Source organism: Pseudorca crassidens, chromosome 3 (genome assembly GCF_039906515.1).
Source record: "Pseudorca crassidens isolate mPseCra1 chromosome 3, mPseCra1.hap1, whole genome shotgun sequence".
NCBI classification, from domain to species: domain Eukaryota; kingdom Metazoa; phylum Chordata; class Mammalia; order Artiodactyla; family Delphinidae; genus Pseudorca; species Pseudorca crassidens.
Genome location: NC_090298.1, coordinates 28,589,692 through 28,613,892, shown reverse-complemented (window position 1 = coordinate 28,613,892; position 24,201 = coordinate 28,589,692). Strand labels below are relative to the sequence as shown.

Sequence of the window (24,201 nt, the reverse complement as noted above, 5' to 3'; positions counted from 1 at the left end):
ATACTTCAATAAAAAAAGAATACAACAAACAAACACAGACATTAACTGGGAAAGTACTACAAAGAAGAGATTTTAGTGCTCCAAGAACATAAGAGAGAAGGAACTGATCTAGTTAAGGATGCCTATTAGGTGAGGTAGGATAAAGACTGCCTGTAAAATAAATTCATCCTCGAAGCACAGTGGTTTAACACAACGAGGTGCATCACTTATTTGGAGTATATGATTTATAAGGATCAGCAGGGTTCTCCTCTACCCAGTCATTGAGGGACCCAGGCTGACAGAGGCTCTGCCATCACAGCCCCCATATGGAACACATGGCCTCCAAGGTCAGTGTGGAAGAAGAAAAGTAGGATAACCTCACTGAAGGTCTTCAAGGCCAAGTTCAGAAGTGGTTCGCCTCACCCATGTCCACTGACCAGAATCCAGTCACCTGGTCCCAGTTGAACTGCAAAGGAAGCTGGGAAATGTCTAGGAAGAGAACAATGAAATGGCAATACAGGGCACCGTTTCTGCTGTGAAAAGTCATAAAAGGCTTTGGTGAGGAAAAAAGGGACTGACGTGAGGAGGGGGTACACTGCCTCTTCAGGAAGTACTGAGGGACACACAAATGGGGGCAGAATTCTCCAGCCTCTAAATCCCTTGGCTTCTTTTTTGAGCTCAGGGGAGCTTTAACTAATCAACCCATACGTAATCTGTTAATTTGGGTTATATTTTCCATTTATTTATTCTATCAGTTAAAGGCTTTTATGGAGTGTTTACTATGTGAAAGCTGTAAATACAATAATAAACATGGTATTATTATTTCCCTCAAGGATCTTCAATCTAGTTGAAGAAAGGCAAATGTGCAGAGATTATTAAGTAGTAACACAATAATGACAGTATCGTTTATCAAAGGCACAAACAATACATAATGTATTCTCTCACAGAGCGAGACAGTTGAGTGGCTTGGAGATTAGAATCAATGGCTCCTGATGCCCTCAAGGATCAGGTTCTTTGTATCTTTCCCTTCTGCCGTCCTTGGGGTTGTCAGTAGTGTTCCACTTCATCTGTAAACATGATAAGATTAAGTGGAGGAAGAGACAGAAAATGTACATTTCCATCTTGCATGTCCCTTTTTAAGAGTGAAGAGTCTTGAGTCCTTCCCCTAAGTACCCTAGCAGATTCCTTTCCCACTGGATTATGTCAAAGTCAACACCCCAGATAATTACTGGCAAAAAGATGACACCAATCCTGATTTACTCCCTGTGGCTTAGACTTGCTTCCTCAGAAAGAAGAACAAAATCAAGATTTTGTTACAAGGAAGAAAGAGACTAGTTGTCGGTCCCTAAACAAAACAGTGTCTGCCATGGAGATGATGCTAAGTGTGAAATGAGTGTTCAGGCATTTATTATAACAGCAAGAGAACCCATTGCGGTGTCACCTGAATAAGCCTGACAAAACATTGTGAAGAGGGACTCTGGCCTCAGAGAGGCTTTTCAGGCAAGGAGATAGTGACCAGGAGAGAGGAACATATGAGGACTGATGGGCAACGGAAGGAAGGATTGGGTGGGGGCAGGGACATCTATGGAAGCCTAAGAAAGGCTGAGCTTAGAGACACTGAAGGTAGGGAGAGTGAGGGATCTCCACAGGCCTGTCCCCTAGCGCTAATCCTCCCTGGAATATTTCAGGATGGGGGAATTCTCTTCCAGTCTCTCAAGTATTATTGGATTATTCTTTGTGGTTACCAAATGTACTCAGCTCTCCTGAGATATCTATTCACTTTCTACAATGACACCTACGATGCTTAACTTCACACGTCAACTTGGCTAGGTTCTGGTGCCCAGCTGTTTGGTCAAATACCAGTCTAGATGTTGCTGTGAGGGTGTTTTTAAAGATGTGACTAACATTGAAATCCGTAGACTTTGAGTAAAGCAGATTGCCCTCCATAATGCAGGCGGACCTCATCCAATCAGCCGAAGGCCTTAAGAGAAAAGACTGAGGTCCGCAAGAAGGAAAGAATCCTGCCTCCACACTGCCTTTGGACTCAAGACTACAGCATGGACTCTTGCTAGAGTTTCCAGACTGCTGGTGTGTCTTGTAGGTCTCAGACTTGTCCGCCTCCACAGTTGCATGAGGCAATTCCTTAAAGTAAATCTCTCTTTATGTGTATATGCATCCAAATCTCTCTCTCTCTCTCCATATGTATGTATACATATATATGTATATATGAATATATATGTATGTGTATATATATGTATATATGAATATATATATATGTATATTCCATTTGTTAGGATCTTGCTTTAGCCCAGCAAGATCTCTGAGAAAACAACACTTGTCTCACCTTGATTATGTGACTCTGTACTTTGCCTCAAATTACCAGGAGGATGGCATGGCTTGGCCCTTGCTGGGAAATGGAGTTCCTGAGTGTCAGCTGCTTCTGCCTCAGGCTTCTTCAGCATCTGGATCAAGCTCATTTGGCCTCCATCGGCAGAAGTGAAACCCCAGTTCCTGAATGAGGAAAACGACTTTGGGCTGACCAGTCCTGGGGGAGGTCATTATGTCAGTGTCTACTATTCCCTGAAAGAGAAAGAGTCCAAAGGTCATTTATGAATATCCTAATCCAATCCAGGTGTTCTGGGTGCAGCCTCCAGGGGAAATAAGAAAGCTTTTGATTGTCTCTGCCTGCAGAAAGAAATTATTAGGAAAAATGAGATGGTCTGAATAAAATTCACAAAGGGAGAATCAGATCCGCCTGAGTGATGAGTCTCAAGGGCTGCATCAGTAACTTGACTTCTGCTCCTGTAGCAGGACCATTCTTAGAGACGGGGCTGGTGCACCTCCTCTGTTCAAGCCATGCAGCTGTCTCTTGGCTCCAACCCAGTTTCAAATAATCTGTCCTGTGATGCTGGGACTGTGACTCTGCAGATTACTCTTCTCCTTTGTCAACCAGTAGGAGGTGCTGGAAGAAGGTGCTGGAAGGAGGAGTATCCCAGAAGACATTTCCTCTCTCCTTTTGCTTGCTGTTTTTGTGTCATCTGAGCAATGGCCCTTCACCCTGGTAGCTATAGTTGGCTCCAGTCCAACATCTTTCTATATTCCCAGAATGAACCTCATTGTACCCTGATAAAGGTACCAGTTTTAGCTGGGCGGTGACTCCTCCTCAGACATCTGAGTTCCAGCTCTGCAGGGACCTTTCCTCTAGCTTCTGAATTCTGGTACCATCACCCTCTTCCCTTTGTTCTCCCAGCCTTAAGAGATGGTTGCTTCCTGTCATTACTATCTCTGTGTTTAACCCATTCCTTGTATTAAATTCTCTCGTTTTAGGTATCCGGCATGGTTTCTGATTTTCTGTTTGGACCCTAACTACTGACACAAATGCATGATGATACCAGCCATTAATATTAAATAACAAATTTCATTTCACACACACACACACACACACACACGATTTCATGCTTATCACACACCTCTCAGATTAGAATTTGGCTTCTTTTGTAGATTTCCTACAGTGAACATTTGTTGCCCAGCAAACATGTACATGTATAGTCCATTTGAGAGTTATATTCTTCATTATAAGTGAGAATGCTTGAATGCTGGTTTTGATTTTTGTTAATTTTTAAAATTTATTTTATTTTATTTTTTTGCTGTACGCGGGCCTCTCACTGTTGTGACCTCTCCCGTTGCGGAGCACAGGCTCTGGACGCGCAGGCTCAGCGCCCATGGCTCACGGGCCCAGCCGCTCCATGGCAGGTGGGATCTTCCCGGACCGGGGCACGAACCCGCGTCCCCTGCATCGGCAGGCGGATTCTCAACCACTGCGCCACCAGGGAAGCTCAATGTTGATTTTTAAACATTAGTCTCTGGGGAATTCCCTGGCGGTCCAGTGGTTAGGACTCAGCGCTTTCACGGCTGAGGACCAGGGTTCAATCCCTGGTTGGGGAACTAAGATCCCGCAAGCCGTGCAGTGTGGCCAAGAAACAAAAGAAGACAAAACAAAAAAACATCAGTCTCTGACAGCCTTCCTTTGGCCATCAAGACACATCCATCCCTGGGACACTGGCAATGGGTCTCCTGCACTTGCCTAAGGAGGGTCAGACCCTAAAATGTGTAATTTCACCAAGGTGATGACACCCTGATTAGCCGACCAATTCCTCCCCTGACTTTGCCTCATGTCAGTGCAAAGCACAAACCTATTTTTCTTAAAATGGCGCCAGCGAATATCTATTTATGTATGTATGTATCTATGTATGTATGTATCTATGTATGTATGTATGTATCTATCTATATATTTTGGCTACACCTGGTCTTAGTTGCAGCATGCAGGATCTTTTGTTGCGGTGCACAGCCTCCTCTTTGTGGCCTGTGGGCCTCTCTCTAACTGTGGTGCGCAGGCTCCAGAGAGCGCGGGCTCAGTAGTTGCAGCTCGAGGGCTCTCTAGCTGTGGTGTGTGGACTCTAGAGCACACAGGCTTAGTTGCCCTGTGGCATGTGGGATCCTAGTTCCCCGACCAGGGATCAAACCTGCGTCCCCTGCATTGGAAGGTGGATTCTCAACCACTGGACCACCAGGGAAGTCCCAGCACCAGCTAATATTGAGAGACAATGGACCCTTTCTGAACACACTATATTCCTTTTTGTAAATTCTTCTCAAACAAAACTTCTCTGAAAATAATCTGAAAAGGTCTTCAACATCAAGATATAAATGACCAGTATAGCTAAACTATCTCATCTCAGGAAGTATTTTAATTTTATTTGCATTTTAAGTTTCAATGAAAGGGATCAAGCCTTGAGTTTAGAATCTCAGAATTCGCTGAGTGTTGGGAGAATTTTTCCGTGGGAAGGGGTAGGAGAGAGGTGGGTCACACTCCAGCTGCTCCTTTCTGGAAATGACGCAAACACATGCCTTCCTCAGCTACCCTTTCAGTTGGCACTGATATAAAGACACGTTCTGTCACACACAGTTCTTGACTGTCCATTGCCACACCAGAGCTGATCTCCTTTTGACCAAGGGCACAGTGGAGCGCCCTGGGGGAGACCACAGGGCACCTACACATCACATAACAGCCTCCTCTGTGAAGCTAAACAAATATTTGCCTCTCGCTTGCAGAGCACATCTACGGAGCTGACTTTTCACACGTATTCGCAGTGTCTGCACCTCTGTGGTTCACGGTGGTATCTGTGCCAACGTCCTGGCTGTAGCCTAGGAGCCAATCAAGCAAGCAAGATTCAGTGGCAGTCCCGGTACATCATAGCAGCCAGATGTCCCCAGTCATTTGCTGTGGGCTCTCATAGCCAGAGACAGCTGTGCAGAACTGGGGCTCTGGTACCTTCCATGAGTTTGCTGGGTGTAGATGTTCTCAACCCTCAGCCTACGATTAAGGAATTATGCCCACCTTCCCCCCTACCAAAAAAAGAAAAGAAATTATGCCCAACTCTGATTCATATCTTTTTTTTTTTCAAAAGTTCAAGAGAGAATCTTTTTTTTAATTAAGTTTTATTGGAGTATAGTTGTTTTACAATGTTGTGTTCATTTCTGCTGTACAGCAAAGTGAATCAGCTATACATATACGTATATCCTCTCTTTTTTGGGTTTCCTTCCCGTTTAGGTCTCCACAGAGCTTATTCACATCTTTGAGCAAGGGACATTGCCAGAGCATTATGAAATGATAACCCCAAGTAAGATTTAGTAATAAGCCATGGTTTAAAATGCATTTCATGGGAAGATGCCAGAGAACACAAACTAAGGGGCTGGGGACTCTTCTCTGGGCCAGGTTTGCTATTCTCTGTCCATGAACTTGAGCAATTCGCTAAATCTTTTTAGACTGCCATCTCCCTGTCTGTAAGATGATGAGGTCTGGAGTTTTTTAAGGCTTCCTTACATGCTTTCTGTATTAGTTTGCTGGGGCTGCCGCAACAAACTACCACAAATTGGGTGGCTTAAACAAAGGAATTTATCGTCTCATACTTCTTGAGGCTAGAAGTCTGAGATGGAGGTGTCAGCTGGGTTGGTTCCTTCTGAGGGCTGTGTGGGAGAATCTCGTCCAGGCCCTTCTTCTAGCTTCTGGTGGTTGGCTGGCAATCTTTGGCGTTCCTTGAGTTTTAAGCGCATCACTCCATCTCTGCTTTCATCTTTACATGGTGTTCTCCCTGTGTCCGTGTCTGTTTCTATGTCTAGTTTTTTCCCCTTTATAAGGACAGAGTCATAGCTGGGTAGGGTCTACCCTAATGACCTCATCTTAACTTGATTGTCTGAAAAGACTATTTCCAAATAAAGTCATACTCATAGGTACTGGGGGTTAGGACCTCGATGCCTTTTTGGGTGCTACAATTCCACACATAACACTCGGACTCCAGATTCTTGTCCTGGCCACTATGGAGCTGGCCTTCTCTCTGCAGTCAGCCTGACATTGGTCCTCTGCTTTGCTGTAGAAGAGAGGAAGACAGATGGGGTCATATCCTAATAACCCCTTTCCAGTGGTGCAATACCAGGCAAGTTACTTTACTTCTCTGAGCCTCTGTTTCCTCATCTATAAGACGAGAACAATAGGTTTACTGAGAGAAGTCAGTGAGCTAAAGCAAAGAAGTACTTGGCTGACGTATGGTAAGTGCTCAACAAATGAGAGATCTTATTGTTATTTATTCCTACGAGTGAAGGAAAGGATGGGTCAGTGATTCCTAACTCTGACTGCACATTAGAATCATCTCAGGGACTTTTCAAAAACTCTTAGTGCCCAGGCCCCACTAGCGATTCTGAATCAACTGGTCTCGGATGGGATCCAGGCACTGATATATTTAGAAGCTCCCTGGTTTATTTTATTATGCAGACAGGAATTGAGAATCACTAGAATAAATGAAAGGGTGGAAAACACCAATGGAAATTCTCAATACAGTTGAAAGTCAGAAGAGGTTGACTTGGAGTTACTTATCCATATGGTCCAGGTGGTGGGATCAGCCAGAAACAGCTCTTAGAAAACTCGTGAATGAGGTGACCTAGATTTCAGAGACGTTTCTTGCTTTGTGGTCTCCTGTAAAATATTTTCCAGGCTTCCCTGATGACGGAGCCACAGCAATATCCCATCCACTTGCTTGTCCAAGGATACCTAAGAGCTGTCCTTCCCCAGTCTCCTGCCCCAGGTCTGTTCAAAACTCCTCAGTAAGAATTGATGCCAGATAACCGCTTGATGTGCTACCTTCCTCAGGGATATCTGCCCAAGAGTGCTCATCACAGAACTCAAAAAATCCTCCAGTGGGGAAATCCTGGACACCTAAGGGTAGACTTATGAAATGGGGACGGCAGAGCTCCTTACACCCCGCTAGGTGGGAGCTGCCTGCTTAGAAGAAGCATGGCTCCCGAGGCCCCTGCATTTGTGAACTGAAGAGCTTTTATTTTACTGAATCACTCTCTCACGCCATCCTCCACGCCATCCTCCTCCTTACGTATAAGTGTGAGGTCTAGAAGCAGCTGCTCTGACAGTGGCAGGAGTGATGAATCTTGCATCGAGAGGTGGCTTTTGGTTCCCAGGCCCCTTTGCTGAGTGAGGAGAGCAGCTGTAAGCAGCCCTCTCACCACTTTCCTCTCTCCAGCTGCTCTGTCATCTCAGCACCAGGCCTGGCTTCCCCAGCTTCGGCTTCTTACGCTGCCACCCTTGTCCTCTGAACATCACATGCTGGTCACTCACTGCCTTTTAAGTCCCAGGGTGTCTTCAGTCCTCATGGAGGAGGGCGGTGACTTTTTGTTATGTGAGTGAGTGAGTAATATTAAATAAAATGATATGGAAATAGAAGCAATTTTTTTTTTTTTTTTTGCGGTACGCAGGCCTCTCACTGTTGTGGCCCCTCCAGTTGCGGAGCACAGGCTCCGGACGCACAGGCTCAGCGGTCATGGCTCACGGGCCCAGCCGCTCCGCGGCACGTGGGATCTTCCCGGATCGGGGCACCAACCTGTGTCCCCTGCATCGGCAGGCGGACCCTCAACCACTGCGCCACCAGGGAAGCCCTAGAAGCAATTTTTAATGGCAAAGCTATATAAGTTCTCTTTATTGTCACTAAGAGGTTAGGAATGTCCATTTTCTCTTTGGCTGAATTCTTAAAAATGTAGCAAGTATTCTAAAGGAAATGATAGTTCTCTCCATCCTGATCTACTTGAGGGAGGTTGTTTGGTTTGATGCTTTCCAATTCTTTAATTTTATTTATTTTTCATTTATGTTTTTAAAAACCTGATTCATCTTTTTTTATATATAAATTTATTGATTTATTTTTGGCTGTGTTGGGTCTTCGTTGCTGTGCAACGGGCCTTCTCTAGCTGCGGGGAGCAGGGGCTACTCTGTTGCAGTGCACCGTCTTCTCACTTCGGTGGCTTCTCTTGTTGCGGAGCACGGGCTCTAGGCGCAGGGGCTTCAATAGTTGTGGCATGTGGGCTTCAGTAGTTGTGGCTCGCAGACTCTAGAGTGCAGGCTTCAGTAGTTGTGGCGCACGGGCTTAGTTGCTCCGCGGCATGTGGGATCTTCCCGGGTCAGGGCTCGAACCCATGTCCCCTGCATCGGCAGGTGGATTCTTAACCACTGCACCACCAGGGAAGTCCCTCGATTTCTTCAATTTAAACAAGAATATGTGAGAAGGAAGAGGAGCCAGAGACAGACAACCTTCTTTTAATATGAAGCAGGATGTCGTATCTTCATCTGGCAATAAAGCGACTTGGTCCACTTTGATCTAATTTTGGCTTTTGGGAACTCCAGGGAAAAGGAAATGAAACCTGGGATGGGGAAATGCTTTTGTTAAACCCAGAGACTCTGCCCCTGAATCCAGCTCAGTGTTCTGGATTCACCCAACTGCCTTCTGCTGCCAGTGCCGGAGGCAGAAATGAGTACCTTTAAGGGGCGGCTACAGTGGGGAAATATTAGCTGTGCAATGAGAGTGCAGAGCTCTCTTGATGGCCCTGAACACGTTCCCACCGCCATTTCAGACGGAATTGATGCAGTTAAGCCCGAATTTCCTGGCAAGCCCGGGAGGAGGTTTTTCCAAAAGGCATCTTAGACTGCAAAGGCACAGCCTTTCCATGTCTAATAGCAAAAGCAAACCACTGGACACACGCTGCCTGTTTCCAGCTGGTTGTGCATGTTTTCTTCACGCTTTAACAAAAAACGTGCCAAGGTGTGACATTTATGAACCCACCAACTGGGAGCTGTCACACAAATCGTTTTGCCTGTGATGTGGGAAAGTAATGAATGGGGGCCGTTCCGCCCACGGAGGAGCACCGCTCTTCCTCTGGCCTGCAGCCTTATTTATTACATACCGAAGTATAAAACCGCCTGGCCGGCTGCAAGTCTCATCTGCAGCCCTGGCACTTGCCCGAAGAGACCACGGCAGCTGGAGCCCTAGCCGTCTTCTCCAGGAGGCTCTGTGGCTCTGTTGGGAATCATGCTCGGAGGGCAGCTCGTCTGTTGGCACCTGCTGGCTTTGCTTTTCCTCCCTTTTTGCCTGTGTCAAGATGAATACATGGAGGTGAGCGGAAGAGCTAATAAAGTGGTGGCGAGAATAGTGCAAAGCCATCAGCAGACTGGCCGTAGCGGCTCCAAGAGGGAGAAAGTGAGAGAGCGGAGCCATCCTAAAACTGGGACTGTGGATAATAACACTTCTACAGACCTAAAACCCCTGAGACCAGATGAGCTACCGCACCCCGAGGTAGATGACCTAGCCCAGATCACCCCATTCTGGGGCCAGGTACTCGGAATTCTCTTTTAAGGATTACTGTCAAAGCTTAATGAGTTTTGTTGCTTTTGCTCTTTTTCCAGCTATGATTCTTAGGATCGATGCTTTCCAGAAGTTGGCTGAGCTGCTTGTGGGTCTCTCTCTCTGGGTTGCTGTGGGATACTGGGGACGAGGCTGGTCTGTGTTAGAAAATCAGCAGAGGTAGCACTGATGGACTGAGATAAAGAGAGGCCACAGCTGTCCCATCAGAAAGGGGAACAGGGACAGCCAGCCCTGCTCTGCTGTGATTTGGTTTCTTTCTTGCTCTGTTGATGCGGAAAGGAGGAGAGCTGACCTTTGCAGATCTGACCTTTGCAGATAGATCATTAGAGATAATCATCTGCAGATCGTAAGTTGGACTTCGTTAATTCTTCCCAGCAGAGAGAAGCTGCCCTTTGAGTTTTTCACTTGATTTGCGAGTTTACTGTGACATTTCATGCCAGGCTTGGTAATTGGATTTATAGCCCTCTAAGTTGCTAAGTCTCTACGTTCACTCTGTTTAAAAAAGGACCAAAGAGTTAAAACAAAAGCACACTGTGTTTAAAATGCAGACTTGATTCTGTTGTATGAGTTAATGCCTGATAATCACAGAGGACTTGTGTAAGATGCTGAGTATAAGCACAGCATCTAAGGAAACATCTTTAACTCTTTCAGGGTAGTACGGGAGTGAGTTAAGGTTTCAGTGTAGTGAATGGCAAATTGATGAAACTCATTTTAATCGAAAACATTAAGAACAGGAAGAAACAGGTTTTCAAGTATGTCTTTATTATTTTTTTAAATTAAAAAATTTTAATTGTGGTATAATTGACATATAACATTATGTTAGCTTCAAGTGTACAACATAAGGAAGAAGCAGATTTTGATTTGTCTTCTAGGTATCAAGCACGTTGAAATCAGATGAGGGGCAAGGAGAGTTATTCTGAATTATGTGATCTTTGTTTTTTTTATTAAACATTTTAAAAAATTTATTTTATTTATTTATTTTTGTCTGCATTGGGTCTTCATTGCTGCGCGTGGGCTTTCTCTAGTTATGGCGAGCAGGGGCTACTCTTTGTTGCAGTGCGCAGGCTTCTCATTGCTGTGGCTTCTCTTGTTGCGGAGTACCGGCTCTAGGCGTGCGGACTCAGTAGTTGTCGCTCTTGGGCTCTAGAGCGCAGGCTCAGTAGTTGTGGCACACAGGCTTAGTTGCTCTGCGACATGTGGGATCTTCCCGGACCAGGGCTCAAACTCGTGTCCCCTGCATTGGCAGGAGGATTCTTAACCACTGTGCCACCAGGGAAGCCCCCTGAATTATATGATCTTTGAACAAATAAGTTTTACTACAAGAATTGACTGCTTCTATGTGTTGAATAGGCCCTGGCAAAGTCCATGCAGCTGAAATCTAAACCCCTCTGACCACAGATTGAAAGTTTGCGTTGAGACTGGTAGTGTGATCAGACCAAGATCACAGGCAGAAGCATCTGTAGATCTGCGACAAACCTGGGACTTCTAACTTGACCACAAATGCAGTTGCCCGAACTATTCTGTGGGGCCTGGTCAAGAAAACATTACTCCTTTGCAGAGCCGTGGAAGAAATGATAACCTCTAAATCCAATCCTGCTTTTTGAAAGACACTTTTAGAGATTGTTCTTTCATTTGACAGTCTTTCGGCTGAAGAGTGAGTACCACTCATTGTTTTTCTCAGTGGTAAAGATATCTGTGCTTTTGTCCAAGCCTTGATCTGGACAAAATGGGCTCTTTGCTGGATCCTTCCTGGTCATGACATGTGAGCCCCCAGAGGCAGCAGAAGGCAGATGTGGGCTGTCATCGGTCATCAATTCTTGCCTGAAATCCAAATTACATTTCTACTCCACCCCACCTTCTAGTGCCTCTAGGCATCTAGCACGCGGAAATCAGATGAGGGGGAAAAGAAGCCACTTTCTAGGTTTTCTTTTTTTTAAGCCGGGGGGCTTTCCAACTCCCTTGGGTTCCTGAAGTCTTTCCAAACCAGCCGCCCACAGGAGATAGTGAGGAGATTTAGCCACTGGTATTCTAGAGGGTTCAGTACCGCTCTCTGCCAGTAGATACGGAGACCCACGTTGATTTAGGACTGCTCTGTGTTCCTCCCTCTGGCCTCACTTCCCACACTGCTTCTTTCCTTTTATTCCTCCTTTTCCCTCATTCATCCCTTTACCGATCAACCTGTGTGCTTCTAGTGTGAGTCATGCTTTAGGATGGGGATAAATACACCCAAGCTTCTCTCTCTGAGCAATGCTGAAGGGCTCCAGTGGGGATAAATCAACAGGTAATTAAGTACCATGTGATAAACAAAGTAATGGCACAAAAGACTATTGGGGGAAAAGGGTCAGAATAGTGGTGGCCCCTGAGTCGGATCTCAAATGATGAGACGAAAGCGTGGGCATCCCCGGAAAAAATAAAATAAACAAACATGCGCCACAGCAAGAGCCTTGAGAGGGGCTTGAGGAGTGGGTGTGGCTGGAGAGCTGGGCTATAGGAGGAAGACATCAGTGATTTTAGTGCCACCTGATGGATTCCGTTGGCCGGTGAAGAAGCTTAGAACTTATTTTGCCAGCAAAGGTTTGTTTGTTTGTTTGTGCATAGCAGGGAAGTGAGGTGATCAAGTGTGTGTTCTAGAAAGATGACTCTGGCCATAGCGTTTGTGCGGAGAGGTGGGCTGAGCAGACCTGCGCTCTATTTTCCTGACATTTTCTTCTCTGTAGCTCTTTATTGTTCACCTTTATCCAGCTCCCCTCTCTTCCTGGACGCCTATCTCTCCCTCTTCCACTTCCCTTCACCTTCTTTCTCTTCCCTCTTCCTTAAGTTAAGGAAGGAGCTGTGGACTGTCTTTCCTGAAGTCATTTCCCAATAGTAGAGCTTCATTCTCAGTAGCTGCCCCTAGGCCTCCATCTACAAAATGGATGGAACTTGTCTTAGGGACTTTCTTCCTCCCATGCTGTCCATTTGCATGAACTTGGTGTTCAAATTTGACCTAATTTGGGGAAAGGAGTTGAAAAACTTGAGAGGGTAATATAGAGAACTACCTAGAATGTCATTTTCCCTTACCTGGGAGAAAACTTCTCAATGAACACATCCTGTCCAACTTGTTCTAAGGCTCATGAACACGGTTCCATTTGACTGAACTCTGAAAGACCAGGCCAGAGGGAGGACCATGTTGTGAAATGTCACAGGACAGTTCTCAGGAAGGGGCCCACTTAATGACCAGAAGTCTCTCCCTGTTTTGGCGGCAGCGCTATGCTCTCAAAGTGGTCGGGTATGCACCCCATCTCCTGGCGCTAACGCCTCATACCCAGACACTAGATTTCAAAACAACATCTTTCTAAGTCACCATCTGAGGCTTTGGAAAAGACTTCAGTATCCTTGTTTGCATTATAGAGCTGGAAAGAAAATTCATGACCATCTTTACCCTATCCTCTAATTTAGTGGACAAGAAAAATGATGCCTGGGGGAAAATGACTTCACAAAAGTCACACAGACCTATGATGGGAGTTCTGGCTCCAGTCCACTTCTTTTTCTGACATTCTTAGCATCTCAGTTTTTCAATTCTATTTTTAAACCAATGGTTCCACTTCAGTACTTTCCCTCCCTCCCCACCCTTCTCCTTCCCTAAAATTTCTTATTGGCAGAGCTCAGGATCTCTTGGAGCTTAAACAGCTGTATTTCATATTAGCAAAATCATACCAGGAAATTACAGAATACCTACTTCTCAGGTTGCATCTTTGGATTAGAAGGTGGGGTGGTGCTGTGGTGTCTGACTTTCCAAGTGTCTGAAATCCCTTGTCTCAGACCAATTGCTTTCACTGATTTTCTTTGCCTCTGCCAGTTTTATAAAAGGTTTTCATGGACTCCCATACCTGTCCGAGGTTGGGTCTGGGGGACAGAAGACTAGACTAGGAGATTGCGCCAAATCCTAGCTACTGAAAACTTGAGATTGAGCTCTGAGCCATTGCAGGCAATTGCTGGGACTACAGCTGCTGTTCTGCATTTTTTTCTTAATAGCTATAGGTGGGAACCTGTAGGAAAAAGGAATGAGAGTAAGGAAAAAAGCCCAAGTTTATTTTTTGGTTTGTTTGTTTTAATTTAATTTAATTGTTTAAATAATTTTTATCGGAGTGTAGTTGATTTACAATGTTGTGTTCGTTTCTGCTGTACAGCAAAGTGAATCAGTTGTACATATACATATATCCACTCTTTTTTAGATTCCTTTCCACGGCCATGACAGAGTATTGAGTAGAGTTTCCTGTGCTATAAAAGTCTAGAGGTGCAGCTGTGTGAAGCCTTGATACATTGTTCTACTTGGATTTCTAATGATAGAGAAAACTTCAATTTTGAATGACTTCTTCCTCCCTTCCTTTCTCCCTTTCTCTCTCTCTCTCTCTCTCTCTCTCTCGTCCTTCCTCTCTCACCCCATCCTTTCCTTTTAAAAAGTGAATCCCTTAGCAACAGTATGCTATTTTCCAAAAACTTTTGAATTATAATTGGTGTCGAGGAAAGTTTCCACGAGTCTTTTGTAAGCCATGATTAAAAGTTGCCAGTTTAAGGGACTTCCCTGGTGGCGCAGTGGTTAAGAATCCACCTGCCAATGCAGGGGACACGGGTTCGATCCCTGATCTGGGAAGATCCCACATGCCACGGGAGCAACTAAGCCCGTGAGCCACAGCTACTGAAGCCTGCACTCCTAGAGCCCGTGCTCCACAACAAGAAAAGCCATCGCAATAAGAAGCCCGTGCACCACAAGGAAGAGCAGCCCCCGCTCGCCGCAACTAGAGAAAGCCCGTGCACAGCAACGAAGACCCAACGCAGCCAAAAGTAAATAAATAAATAAATAATTTTTTTAAAAAAGTTGCCAATTTAGAAGAGACTCCAAATTTTATGAGCAACTCTAACTCTTCTGCCATTCAACTTCTGCCAAATCTCTAACTCCTTGACAGTAAGCACAAGTTTTTTAGAAATTTATCATTGAATAAAGAAGCATTGAACTCAGTGTCATATTTGAATACATTTAATATCCATTAAGTACTCATGAAATCTCGGTTCAAATAATGTGTTAATCACTTTAAATTTTCAAGTGGAATATGAAACAGAACAGCATGTTAAAGGTGGAAGTTTAAAAAAAGGGAGTTAAAGTTGTTTCAGGATGTAGATAATTAATAAGAATTTATTGGACTAATGAATACTTTCTTTCCTTTATTTTCTAAGGCAATTTTTGTGTGTTGTGATACAATTCAGAATTTCTAAGAACTCTTTACCCAGTATCATGAATATAGATAGACTTAATAACTACATTTGAGGTTGGTAATTTTTATCATTTGAGGGTCATCTACTCAATCTAGCTACATCTGAGACTACTGGCAGTTGGAAGAGAAAGGGAGCTTTCTCTTCCTGTAGCAGCAGGAACATACTTCCCAGAAACACAGCCCCAGTCCTCCACTCCCACTCCCAGTTTCCAAAGAGGCTGTTCTTCTAGTGACTCTCCTGTTTCCTTTGCCTTTCTGATCATCACCTCACCTTAGCTACTCCCTGACTCCTTTGCCATTGACATAAGATGACATAAGTCACCCCACACTTTCTTTTCTGATGTTGTCATAGGCTGTTTGGAATTAAGCTTACCTAGGCGCTGTGGCCAGAGGAAGCTCAAAAGTTCTAATTACTCATATGTACCTTGCTCTGAAGCTTCTCTTTGTTTTTTTTCAAAGTCTCCACAAACTGGAGGACTGCCCCCAGACTGCAGCAAGTGTTGTCATGGAGACTACAGCTTTCGAGGCTACCAAGGCCCCCCTGGACCTCCTGGTCTCCCTGGCATTCCAGGTAAGGATGAGAGAGATGCGTTGTTTCCAGTCTAATTGCAGACTGTGCCAAAACAGGAGCCAGGGGTGAAGCTCAGTGAGTTGGGATCACTTGTGTGTGATCCAAAGCTTATGCATGGAAAATCCAAAAGAGAGTTGGCTGGGGAACTGGGCTTATTGAGTTAATGAGGTGGAACTGTGTAAACTATAGTATTTATTATCCATACTGCTTGCAGAATCCCATAGGCATTAGGCATGCTGGGGCCCCAGCTTACAGGCCAGGAGGCCCTTCCCCAGCGTGGAGTCTGCAACCACTGGAGCTGAACAGGTTTATACTCTTGTTGTTTTAGTGTTTCTGCCACCGTGTGCTCCATACAGCGCACCAGATCTAGGCTTCAGGGGATTTGGGAAGTGAGAGTGGGGAGGAGAGCTTGCTGGTCTGGGTTTTAGTCATCTTCACAGTCTCTTTTACTGAGCTACACATCTTTCTGTCTGATTCTAGGTCTAGCTGAGTTTTTCTTCCCTTAATCCCCAGGCCCTTCCATGCTCAACTGTCTCTCAGTTGACCTTCATGCCTCTCTTGGACTCATGGGGACATTTTTGGGCTCCAGCACCATATGGTGGCACGAGGCATGCTGTACAGCTCCACTGGGTCCCTCTAGACCCACTGTTCAGCCATCTCTACTACTGAGTGGCACCCCAGACATGGATCATTTGGGGAACTTGCTAGTCTCCTGGGTCAGCCAAGGAAAGGGCAGCCCAGGTGCCCTCTGTCCCAGGACCTCCAAATCTATCTGGGGGTTTAACTGACTTTCTTGTCTCCAGGTCAATTCCTGGGGATATAGAACATTTTCTCAGGGTTTGGCAAATGTCTGCTTGCTCTTCTCTGACTTACTCCCATTGATGTTAATATTTAACAAATAAGGTTTAATTTTTCTTAATACTTTGGAGTGGCTTGTCAAATGAAACCAAATTTAGAATAAGAAAGTGCTCTGTTAGATTTTATGATCAGTAGCTTGGAATCTATGTCACTGAACACCAAGGGCAGCAGGCAGCCCGTACAGTGATTACGGGTAGGGGACTTTCAGATCCCTCTAAAATCTTCTTACGTCTAAACTCTTCTGAGGTCACAGGACAGGCTGGCCTTGGCTACGTGCTTCCCATCAGGAACAGTTTTGTCATTAGCACATTAACTTGTAAACCCAGTCAAAGTTCATTAATCTGGAAGAATTGCAAGCTCGGTATGAAACCTGACCAAAGGTGGCACACAAAATAAACAACAAAAGGGCCTGGAATTCAATAAATATAAAAATAAAGGGAGAGGTGTAGAAATTATCTCTTAGCAAAGTAAAGTGAAGAGTTGAAATCATGATCCAAGTCTTGCTTTCAAGATTACTGTTAAAATTTTTTATCAATGATTTTACTTTTCCTCCAGTTATAAAAGTAGTTCGTGTTCTTTGTAGAAAATTTCAAAAATGCAGAAAAGTGTATAGAATGACACAAAAATCATTTGTGCTTTATCCACTTAGAAAAAACCACTGCAAAATATTTTTATGTAATTTGTTCTAGTCTTTTTCCCCTTTGGATAAAACATGTACATATTTTATATTATATACATATATATACACATATACATAGTATCATGCTATCACTATTGATTGATTCATAACCTTTTTTATCTAAAAAGATCATGCTATTAAATATTTTTCTTCAGCATTCTTTTTTTGTGACTATATAACATCATTTACTGGGATGTACCATTTTTTAATTTAACCCTTTCAGTATTTTTTTTTTTATTTATTTTATTTATTTATTTTTGGCTGCGTTGGGTCTTCGTTGCTGTGTGCAGGCTTTCTCTAGTTGCGGGGAGTGGGGGCTGCTCTTCGTTGTGGTGCATGGGCTTCTCGTTGCGGTGGCTTCTTTTGTTGCGGAGCACAGGCTCTAGATGCGCGGGCTTCAGTAGTTGCAGTACCTGAGCTCAATAGTTGTGGCTCGCGGGCTCTAGAGCACAGGCTCAGTAGTTGTGGCGCATGGGCTTAATTGCTCCGCGGCATGTGGGATCTTCCCAGACCAGGGCTTGAACCCGTGTGCCCTGCATTGGCAGGCGGATTCCCAACCACTGCGCCACCAGGGAAGCCCGCCCTTTCAGTATTGATGGATATTTAGGTGGTTTCAAATCTTTGCTCTTATAAAGGATGCTTTATAATGTCTCTATGCAATTTTTCATCCAAGTCTTGCTTTATAGGTAAAACAGGCTTTGGAGCCTGGAGCCTTAGGAGTATCTAAGGCTGTTTTCAGTGTCCCATTTAAAAGTGAACCCATCTGATGATGTCACCATGGCTGTGTTTGAGCTTGTTTCAGATGGTCCCCTTTTACAATTAAGTTTGTCATTTTTGAAGAAAGGAGCTGCATTTGTATAAAAATAGATGGTGAGTATGAGTGACTGGGCTTTCTCATGTGATGATGTCTGGTTGTTTAAGGAAACCATGGAAACAATGGCAATAATGGAGCCACTGGCCACGAAGGGGCCAAAGGAGAGAAAGGAGACAAAGGTGATCTGGGGCCACGAGGGGAGCGTGGGCAGCATGGCCCCAAAGGAGAGAAGGGCTACCCGGGGATCCCACCAGAACTGCAGGTAAATCGTCTTGGCACGTCTCCAGATGACCCTCACTCAGGGTCCAGGAATCAGAAGGCTTGAGTGCTTTTTCATCCTCAGTGTTGAGTAAACCTGTCTCAATTTGTTCATCTCCACCACAGGGTGTTTGCAGAAGACCTATGCTGTCAAAGTGCTTTGAAATCATTCTTAGGGAGAAATGTATGAAGGGTGAAATTCAACACCCTCATTGGACCAAATTACAAAGCAGCCCTGAACATCAGCTAATCTCCATTTTCCAAATGAGGAGACATGTTCAATAACAAGGTTTTTGGCGACTCGAATATGTAAACTTTTAGATGCATAAAATATTATTAAGTAGATATTTGACCATTCCATTTATTTATCAATTTTGTTACATTTGCATATTTAAATTACATATATGGATATTAATATACAAGTAATTCTATCAAATCAGATTTCGTGGCATTAATTTTTATTAAAGGTTTTCTCATCAGTATCTTTATTACTGGAGGCATTTTATTTTGAGTCATGAGACCATATTCATTTCAGCTTAAAGTTTTTTTAATTCATTTATGAGGCTATCATTGGACATTTTATCTCAAGCCCACTACCCATTAATCTGTTCTTTTTTTATATATAAATTTATTTATTTATTTTTGGCTGCGTTGGGTCTTCATTGCTGTGCGTGGGCTTTCTCTAGTTGCAGAGAGCAGGGGCTACTCTTTGCTGCGCTGCGCAGGCTTCTCTTGTTGTGGAGCACAGGCTCTCGGTGCACGGGCTTCAGTAGTCGTGGCTCTCAAGCTCTAGAGCACAGGCTCAGTAGTTGTGGCGCACGGGCTTTGTTGCCCTGTGGCATGTGGGATCTTCCCGGACCAGGGATTGAAGCTGTGTCCCCTGCACTGGCATGCAGATTCTTAACCACTGAGCCACCAGGGAAGTCCCGCATTTATCTGTTCTTTATTTCTCTTTTAAGTGATGTTCAAAATTCTTGTTGTCAGTAACACCTAAAACTTGCAAATGTGAGGTTAGGTCACACCAAGAAAATTACTAGGTCTGGGTTATTTATTTATTTATTTGGCTAATATTTTTAAGATGGATTCTTCCAAGGGACTCCTATCAACATCGAAAACTAGCATTTTTTTATTGCTTGTTTCTGGCTGGTATGTGTTCCTGAAACAGCAACTAGTGATTAAAATTAAGTAACTGAGAGAACATGCTGATGGAATCAAATTCATATTTTAAGGCAAGACAAGAAAAATTGAAACATAATTTTTTCTCTGCCCATTTTGGCCTCCTCCCTCCCCTCTAGTGTGCCTCGTGCATCTGCATTATGTATTAACCAGACCTCCCCAATGGCAGAAATAACTGCTCCACCATAAAGATCAATTTCTCTTCTTTTGACGCCAGACATGTAACTCCTTAGAAGATAACATTACTTACTTACAACCTTATTAATGTTACTAGCTATATTACTTGCGTTCTGCCTATTTTAAGATTATTTTTTCTTTCATTACCAGTGTGTGACTGAGCTTCCAATAAAAATAATGATGACTAGGGGACTTGAAACAATTGACCAAATATATAGTCCTGTAAGATCAATGATTGTAATAGTGTAACTCGGGATATGGGAAGAAGCAACAGGAGGGAGCCATTTCCTGGACCGTAACAGACTAGTAAGACAGGTGGTCCACAGGCTTTTGGCTACTGTTAACTGGGTCTGGTCCAGTAATAGCACATGAAGTGTCCCGTCAAGGAAATCCTCGCCTGACCTGGGAATGAGCATTCCTAGTGCAGTGGGACAATTGGTCACAAAATGCCTCCCAAACCTTGGTTGAAATTAAGAACAGAAGGGAGAGGATTGTAAAATAAGGGATGTTGCCCACCATCCAGTTCTATAAGAACCAAGTCATTACCACTGCAGTCGCTGACCTACAATACACTGTGAAAGGAATTCAGGGCGGAGATCAGGATGAGGCATCTTGTGCTCTGGGAAAACTGACAGCACTGGCCCTCAGACAGTTAGATCTTTTCAGGAGAGAAATTTATGAACCCAGTTTCTTGCATCTTACCATTACTTAGAAAAGCACTGAAACCATTAACTAAGATATTTATTCCTTGTGAAGAGCAGTAACCTTCTACCAAGATGTGTGCTTGACTGCATGGACCCCTTCACCCAAATCACATAGATACTGGTTTCTCCCCCTATCCCCACACCTCTTCAGAACGGTCCTCAGAGCTTTCTGAAAGACTGTCCCCTGGGTTATAATCCTCAGGTTGGCTCTAATAAAATTTTCCAATTTCTGTCTTTGATTACTGATTAATATTTTCATGGACAATACTATAACACGAGAAACTTTCAAAGAACTATAAGGTACAGCCACTCTATCTGAAATATCAGTGGGGGAAAACTTTACCCTTTATTTGGGCACATGTGGTAGTTGTTTGACCTTGGATAAATTCCATCATTTGGGGGGGAATCAAGTTATTTTAAGGGTAAGCTAAGAGATCCTGTGTGTTACTCAACCTGCTTTTTTGGTTTCGTAACGTCTTTTTTTTTCGTAACTTTTTAATGACTGCTGTTTAATAATTTTAGCAACCTGCGGTCTGTGTACCAGTATAAATTTACAAAGAAAAGGAGACAGATGCCATCGCCCAGATTATAGGTACCTAATAAGATGGATGGTTCTCAAAGCTAGAAACTAACCCAAATCTGGGAATGGTTATATGCTAGTTAAGGGGCCTTGTAGTAGCCAGTTTAATGGAGAACACCTGGGCAATTATTACATTTGCTCCATCAGCTTTTTAACCCTAAAAACAGGTTATGGTCATTAGGGAGAACTACTTTCACATGTTTTGAAGGAGGCATTAAAGTGGAGACAAGATTGGTCCTGGGCAGATTGTAACGGAGGGTGACTTGCAGCCCCTTCATCCCCATTCCTAAATCTCGTCCTCTGGTGTCACCCCTTCTTCATCCTTCTGTGTCCAGTGCCCTCACACTGTCCTCTGACTGCCCCAATCCTTTCTGTGTTGATTCTCCCAGGCCTGCCTCCCTGTCCACACCCCAAGTCTTCCAGAACGTCAAATTATTTGCTCTCTCCTCTCTCACCCCTCTCCCTTAAAACTTCCATTCATTCAAGATGGATAATCCCAGCAAGTTAAAGAATTTATTGATCTAATTCGCACTCAGTTTCAATGACTCATTTGGACAGGGGACTGGCATTGACTTTCAAATGTGACTCTCCAGTGGTGGTACAATTTCCGAGTGTGGGCTATTCCCATACCACCAAGCAATTCTCGGATACCAGCTGGATGTCTTACAATTCAGCTCACTTCTGACACTTACGAGCTCAGTCCTTCGAGACTGCCCCACCCTTCCCCCACTTTAGGTGCCAATCCAAGTTCAGGTTATCACCTGTGCTTCTGTCTTCCAATGACCCCCCCCCCCCACCTTGGGTTTGATTAATTTACTAAAGCGGCTCACAGAAGCACTCAGAGAAACATTTTACTTACTTGCTCACCAATTTATTATAAAAGGATGTAACTGAAGAACAACCAGATGGAAGAGATGCATAGGGCAAGGTGTGGGGAAAGGGGTTTGAGCTTCCACTCCCTATCTAAGAGCACCACTCTCTCCAAATCTCCATGCGTTCACCAACTGGGAAACTCTCCAAAACTTGTCCTTTGGGTTTTTTTTTTTTTTTTTTCGCGGTACGCGGGCCTCTCACTGTTGTGGCCTCTCCCGTTGCGGAGCACAGGCTCCGGACGCGCAGGCTCAGCGGCTATGGCTCATGGGCCCAGCAGCTCCGCGGCACGTGGGGTTTTCCCGGATCGGGGCACGAACCCGTGTCCCCTGCATCGGCCGGTGGACTCTCAACCACTGCGCCACCAGGGAAGCCCCGTCCTTTGGGTTTTTATGGAGGCTTCATTACTCAGGCAAGAGTAATTAAATCACTAGCCATTGGTGACTGATTCTCTGTCCAGCCCCTAACTCTCCTCTCCGGAGGTTTGGGGGCAGGGCTGAGAAGGGGGGGATGGGGGAGGACTGAGAGTTCAAATCACGTGGTTGGCTCCACAGGCAACCAGACCCTCCCGAGGGATTTTTCCAAAGTTACCTGATTAACATAACAAAAGACACCTTGATTGCCCTCAACACTTAGGAAATTCTGAGGATTTTAGTTCTCTGCCAGAACTGGGGTCGAATACTAAATATATATTTATTATAAATCATAATATCACAGGTGTCTTTTTGGAGAAAATAACACAGGGCAAACAAAGTTAAAAAGTTGGCTGCAGGACTTTTCGGATCCTTTAGTATATGCTAATGGACATTTAATAGCTATATGTAGAAGATTTCATCCAAATTTTCCAGTATTATTTGATAATAGAATTTTAATATCTCAGAAAGCACTTTAAAGTCTAATGTTCATTGAAACACATGCTCAGAACTGTTGATATATACTTTTAATGATGCATAGCATAAAAATGTTAGAAATCACCATGATTCAATTTTTCTCTATAGATTAATGTTTAAATTATTTCCAATCTTGCTGTTACAAATATTGGTGAAATAAAGTTCTTGTATCAAAACCTTATTTCTCTAAGATAAATTGCCTTTTAATTAACCACCAACTCTTCGCTTAGATTGCGTTCATGGCTTCTCTGGCAACTCACTTCAGCAATCAGAACAGTGGGATTATCTTCAGCAGTGTCGAAACCAACATCGGAAATTTCTTCGATGTCATGACTGGTAGATTTGGGGCCCCAGTATCAGGTGAGAGGTAAAAATAAATGACTGGATTAATCAATTAAGCAACCAAGAGAAAGAAGGAAGGAAGTGGGGGAGGGAGGGAGGGAAGGAAGGGGGAGGGAACAAAGAAAGAAAGACCCTAAGGGAATTAAGAGTTCTTTGTGATTCTGGTTAAAACATATATATATATATATATATATATATATATATATATATATGAAAAGACAGAGACATTTTTAAAAATGATGATGACCGTGGGCTACTTAGATTATTAACTCATTCAAACTAACCAAATAAAGCTTACAGGCATAGTTACCTCTGCCTTGAAAAGCCCTTATTCTCACAGTTTAAATGTGTCATAACTGAGTTCATCCCCTCTCCTTTGCCACCACCCCAAGGAAGGTCGTATCCTTTTTTAAAAACGTTAAAAAAAATTTTTTTTGAGTACTTCTGTATTCATTTCCTATTGCTGCTGTAACAAATTACTGCAAACTAGGCTTAAAACAACACAAAATTATTCTGTAACAGTTCTGGAGGTCAGTACTTCAAAATCAGTCTCACCGGGCTAAAGTCCAGGTATGGGCAGTGCTGCTTCCTCTGGAGAGCTCTAGGGCCTTGCCTCTTCCAACTTTTAGAGGCTGTCACCATTCCCTGCCTATTGGCCACATCACCTCAATCTCTGCTTCCACTGTCACATCACTTTGTCTTCTCAGATTCTGACCTCCTTGGTCTTTTATAGGGACAGAGTGATTACCCTGGGCCCACCTGGATAATCCAGGATAATCTCCCCATCTCAAAACCTTGAATTTAATCACCCTTGCAAAATCTCTTTTGCCATATAAGGTAAGAGTCACGGATCTTGGGGACTTTAGGACATGGGCATACATGGGGGCCATTATTCAGTCCCCAACCACTTTCTTACTTTCTAGTTCACAAGCTGCTTCAAGCTCATATTGCATTTTCCCCTGTCCTAGCTCTGGAAATACCCATTTTCCCAAGGAGTCTTGGGAGACTAGTATTTAGAAACCAAAACTTGGGTGCTAAATATACTCATCGCTATTAGCAGGTCACTGCTTCTGGGTCCTGTCAATGGACAGAGTTAGGAAATACACATGTATACTAATCATGCATGCATACATATCTGTATTTATTTTCCTACTATCTATCTATGTTTTGTGTTAAAAAACAAACAAAAAAATGAGTTCATTCTGATACAATCTATCTATATTGTGTGTTAAAAAACAAACGAAAAAACATGAGTTCATTCTGATACATCTGACTCAAATCCAGCACCACTGAGTTCAT

General features: G+C 43.8%; 1 protein-coding gene across 4 annotated transcripts in view; it reads left to right on the top strand.

The window, feature by feature from the left end:
• Nucleotides 1–8,928: 8,928 nt before the first annotated feature.
• C1QTNF3 (C1q and TNF related 3) overlaps nucleotides 8,929–24,201 on the top strand; it is a 35,619-nt gene continuing 20,346 nt past the window's right edge. For 2 of the 4 annotated variants that reach the window (XR_010941917.1, XM_067730485.1), the window contains exons 1-4: nucleotides 8,930–9,701; nucleotides 15,443–15,554; nucleotides 18,013–18,167; nucleotides 22,791–22,920. Coding sequence is in view for 3 of the 4 variants with exons in the window: in XM_067730485.1 (XP_067586586.1) it covers nucleotides 9,399–9,701; nucleotides 15,443–15,554; nucleotides 18,013–18,167; nucleotides 22,791–22,920 (700 nt within the window). In the remaining variant the exon portion in view is untranslated. Of the gene's footprint in view, nucleotides 9,702–15,442; nucleotides 15,555–18,012; nucleotides 18,168–22,790; nucleotides 22,921–24,201 lie in introns of all 4 variants that reach the window. The other 2 variants (XM_067730486.1, XM_067730487.1) reach the window with 2 other exon arrangements.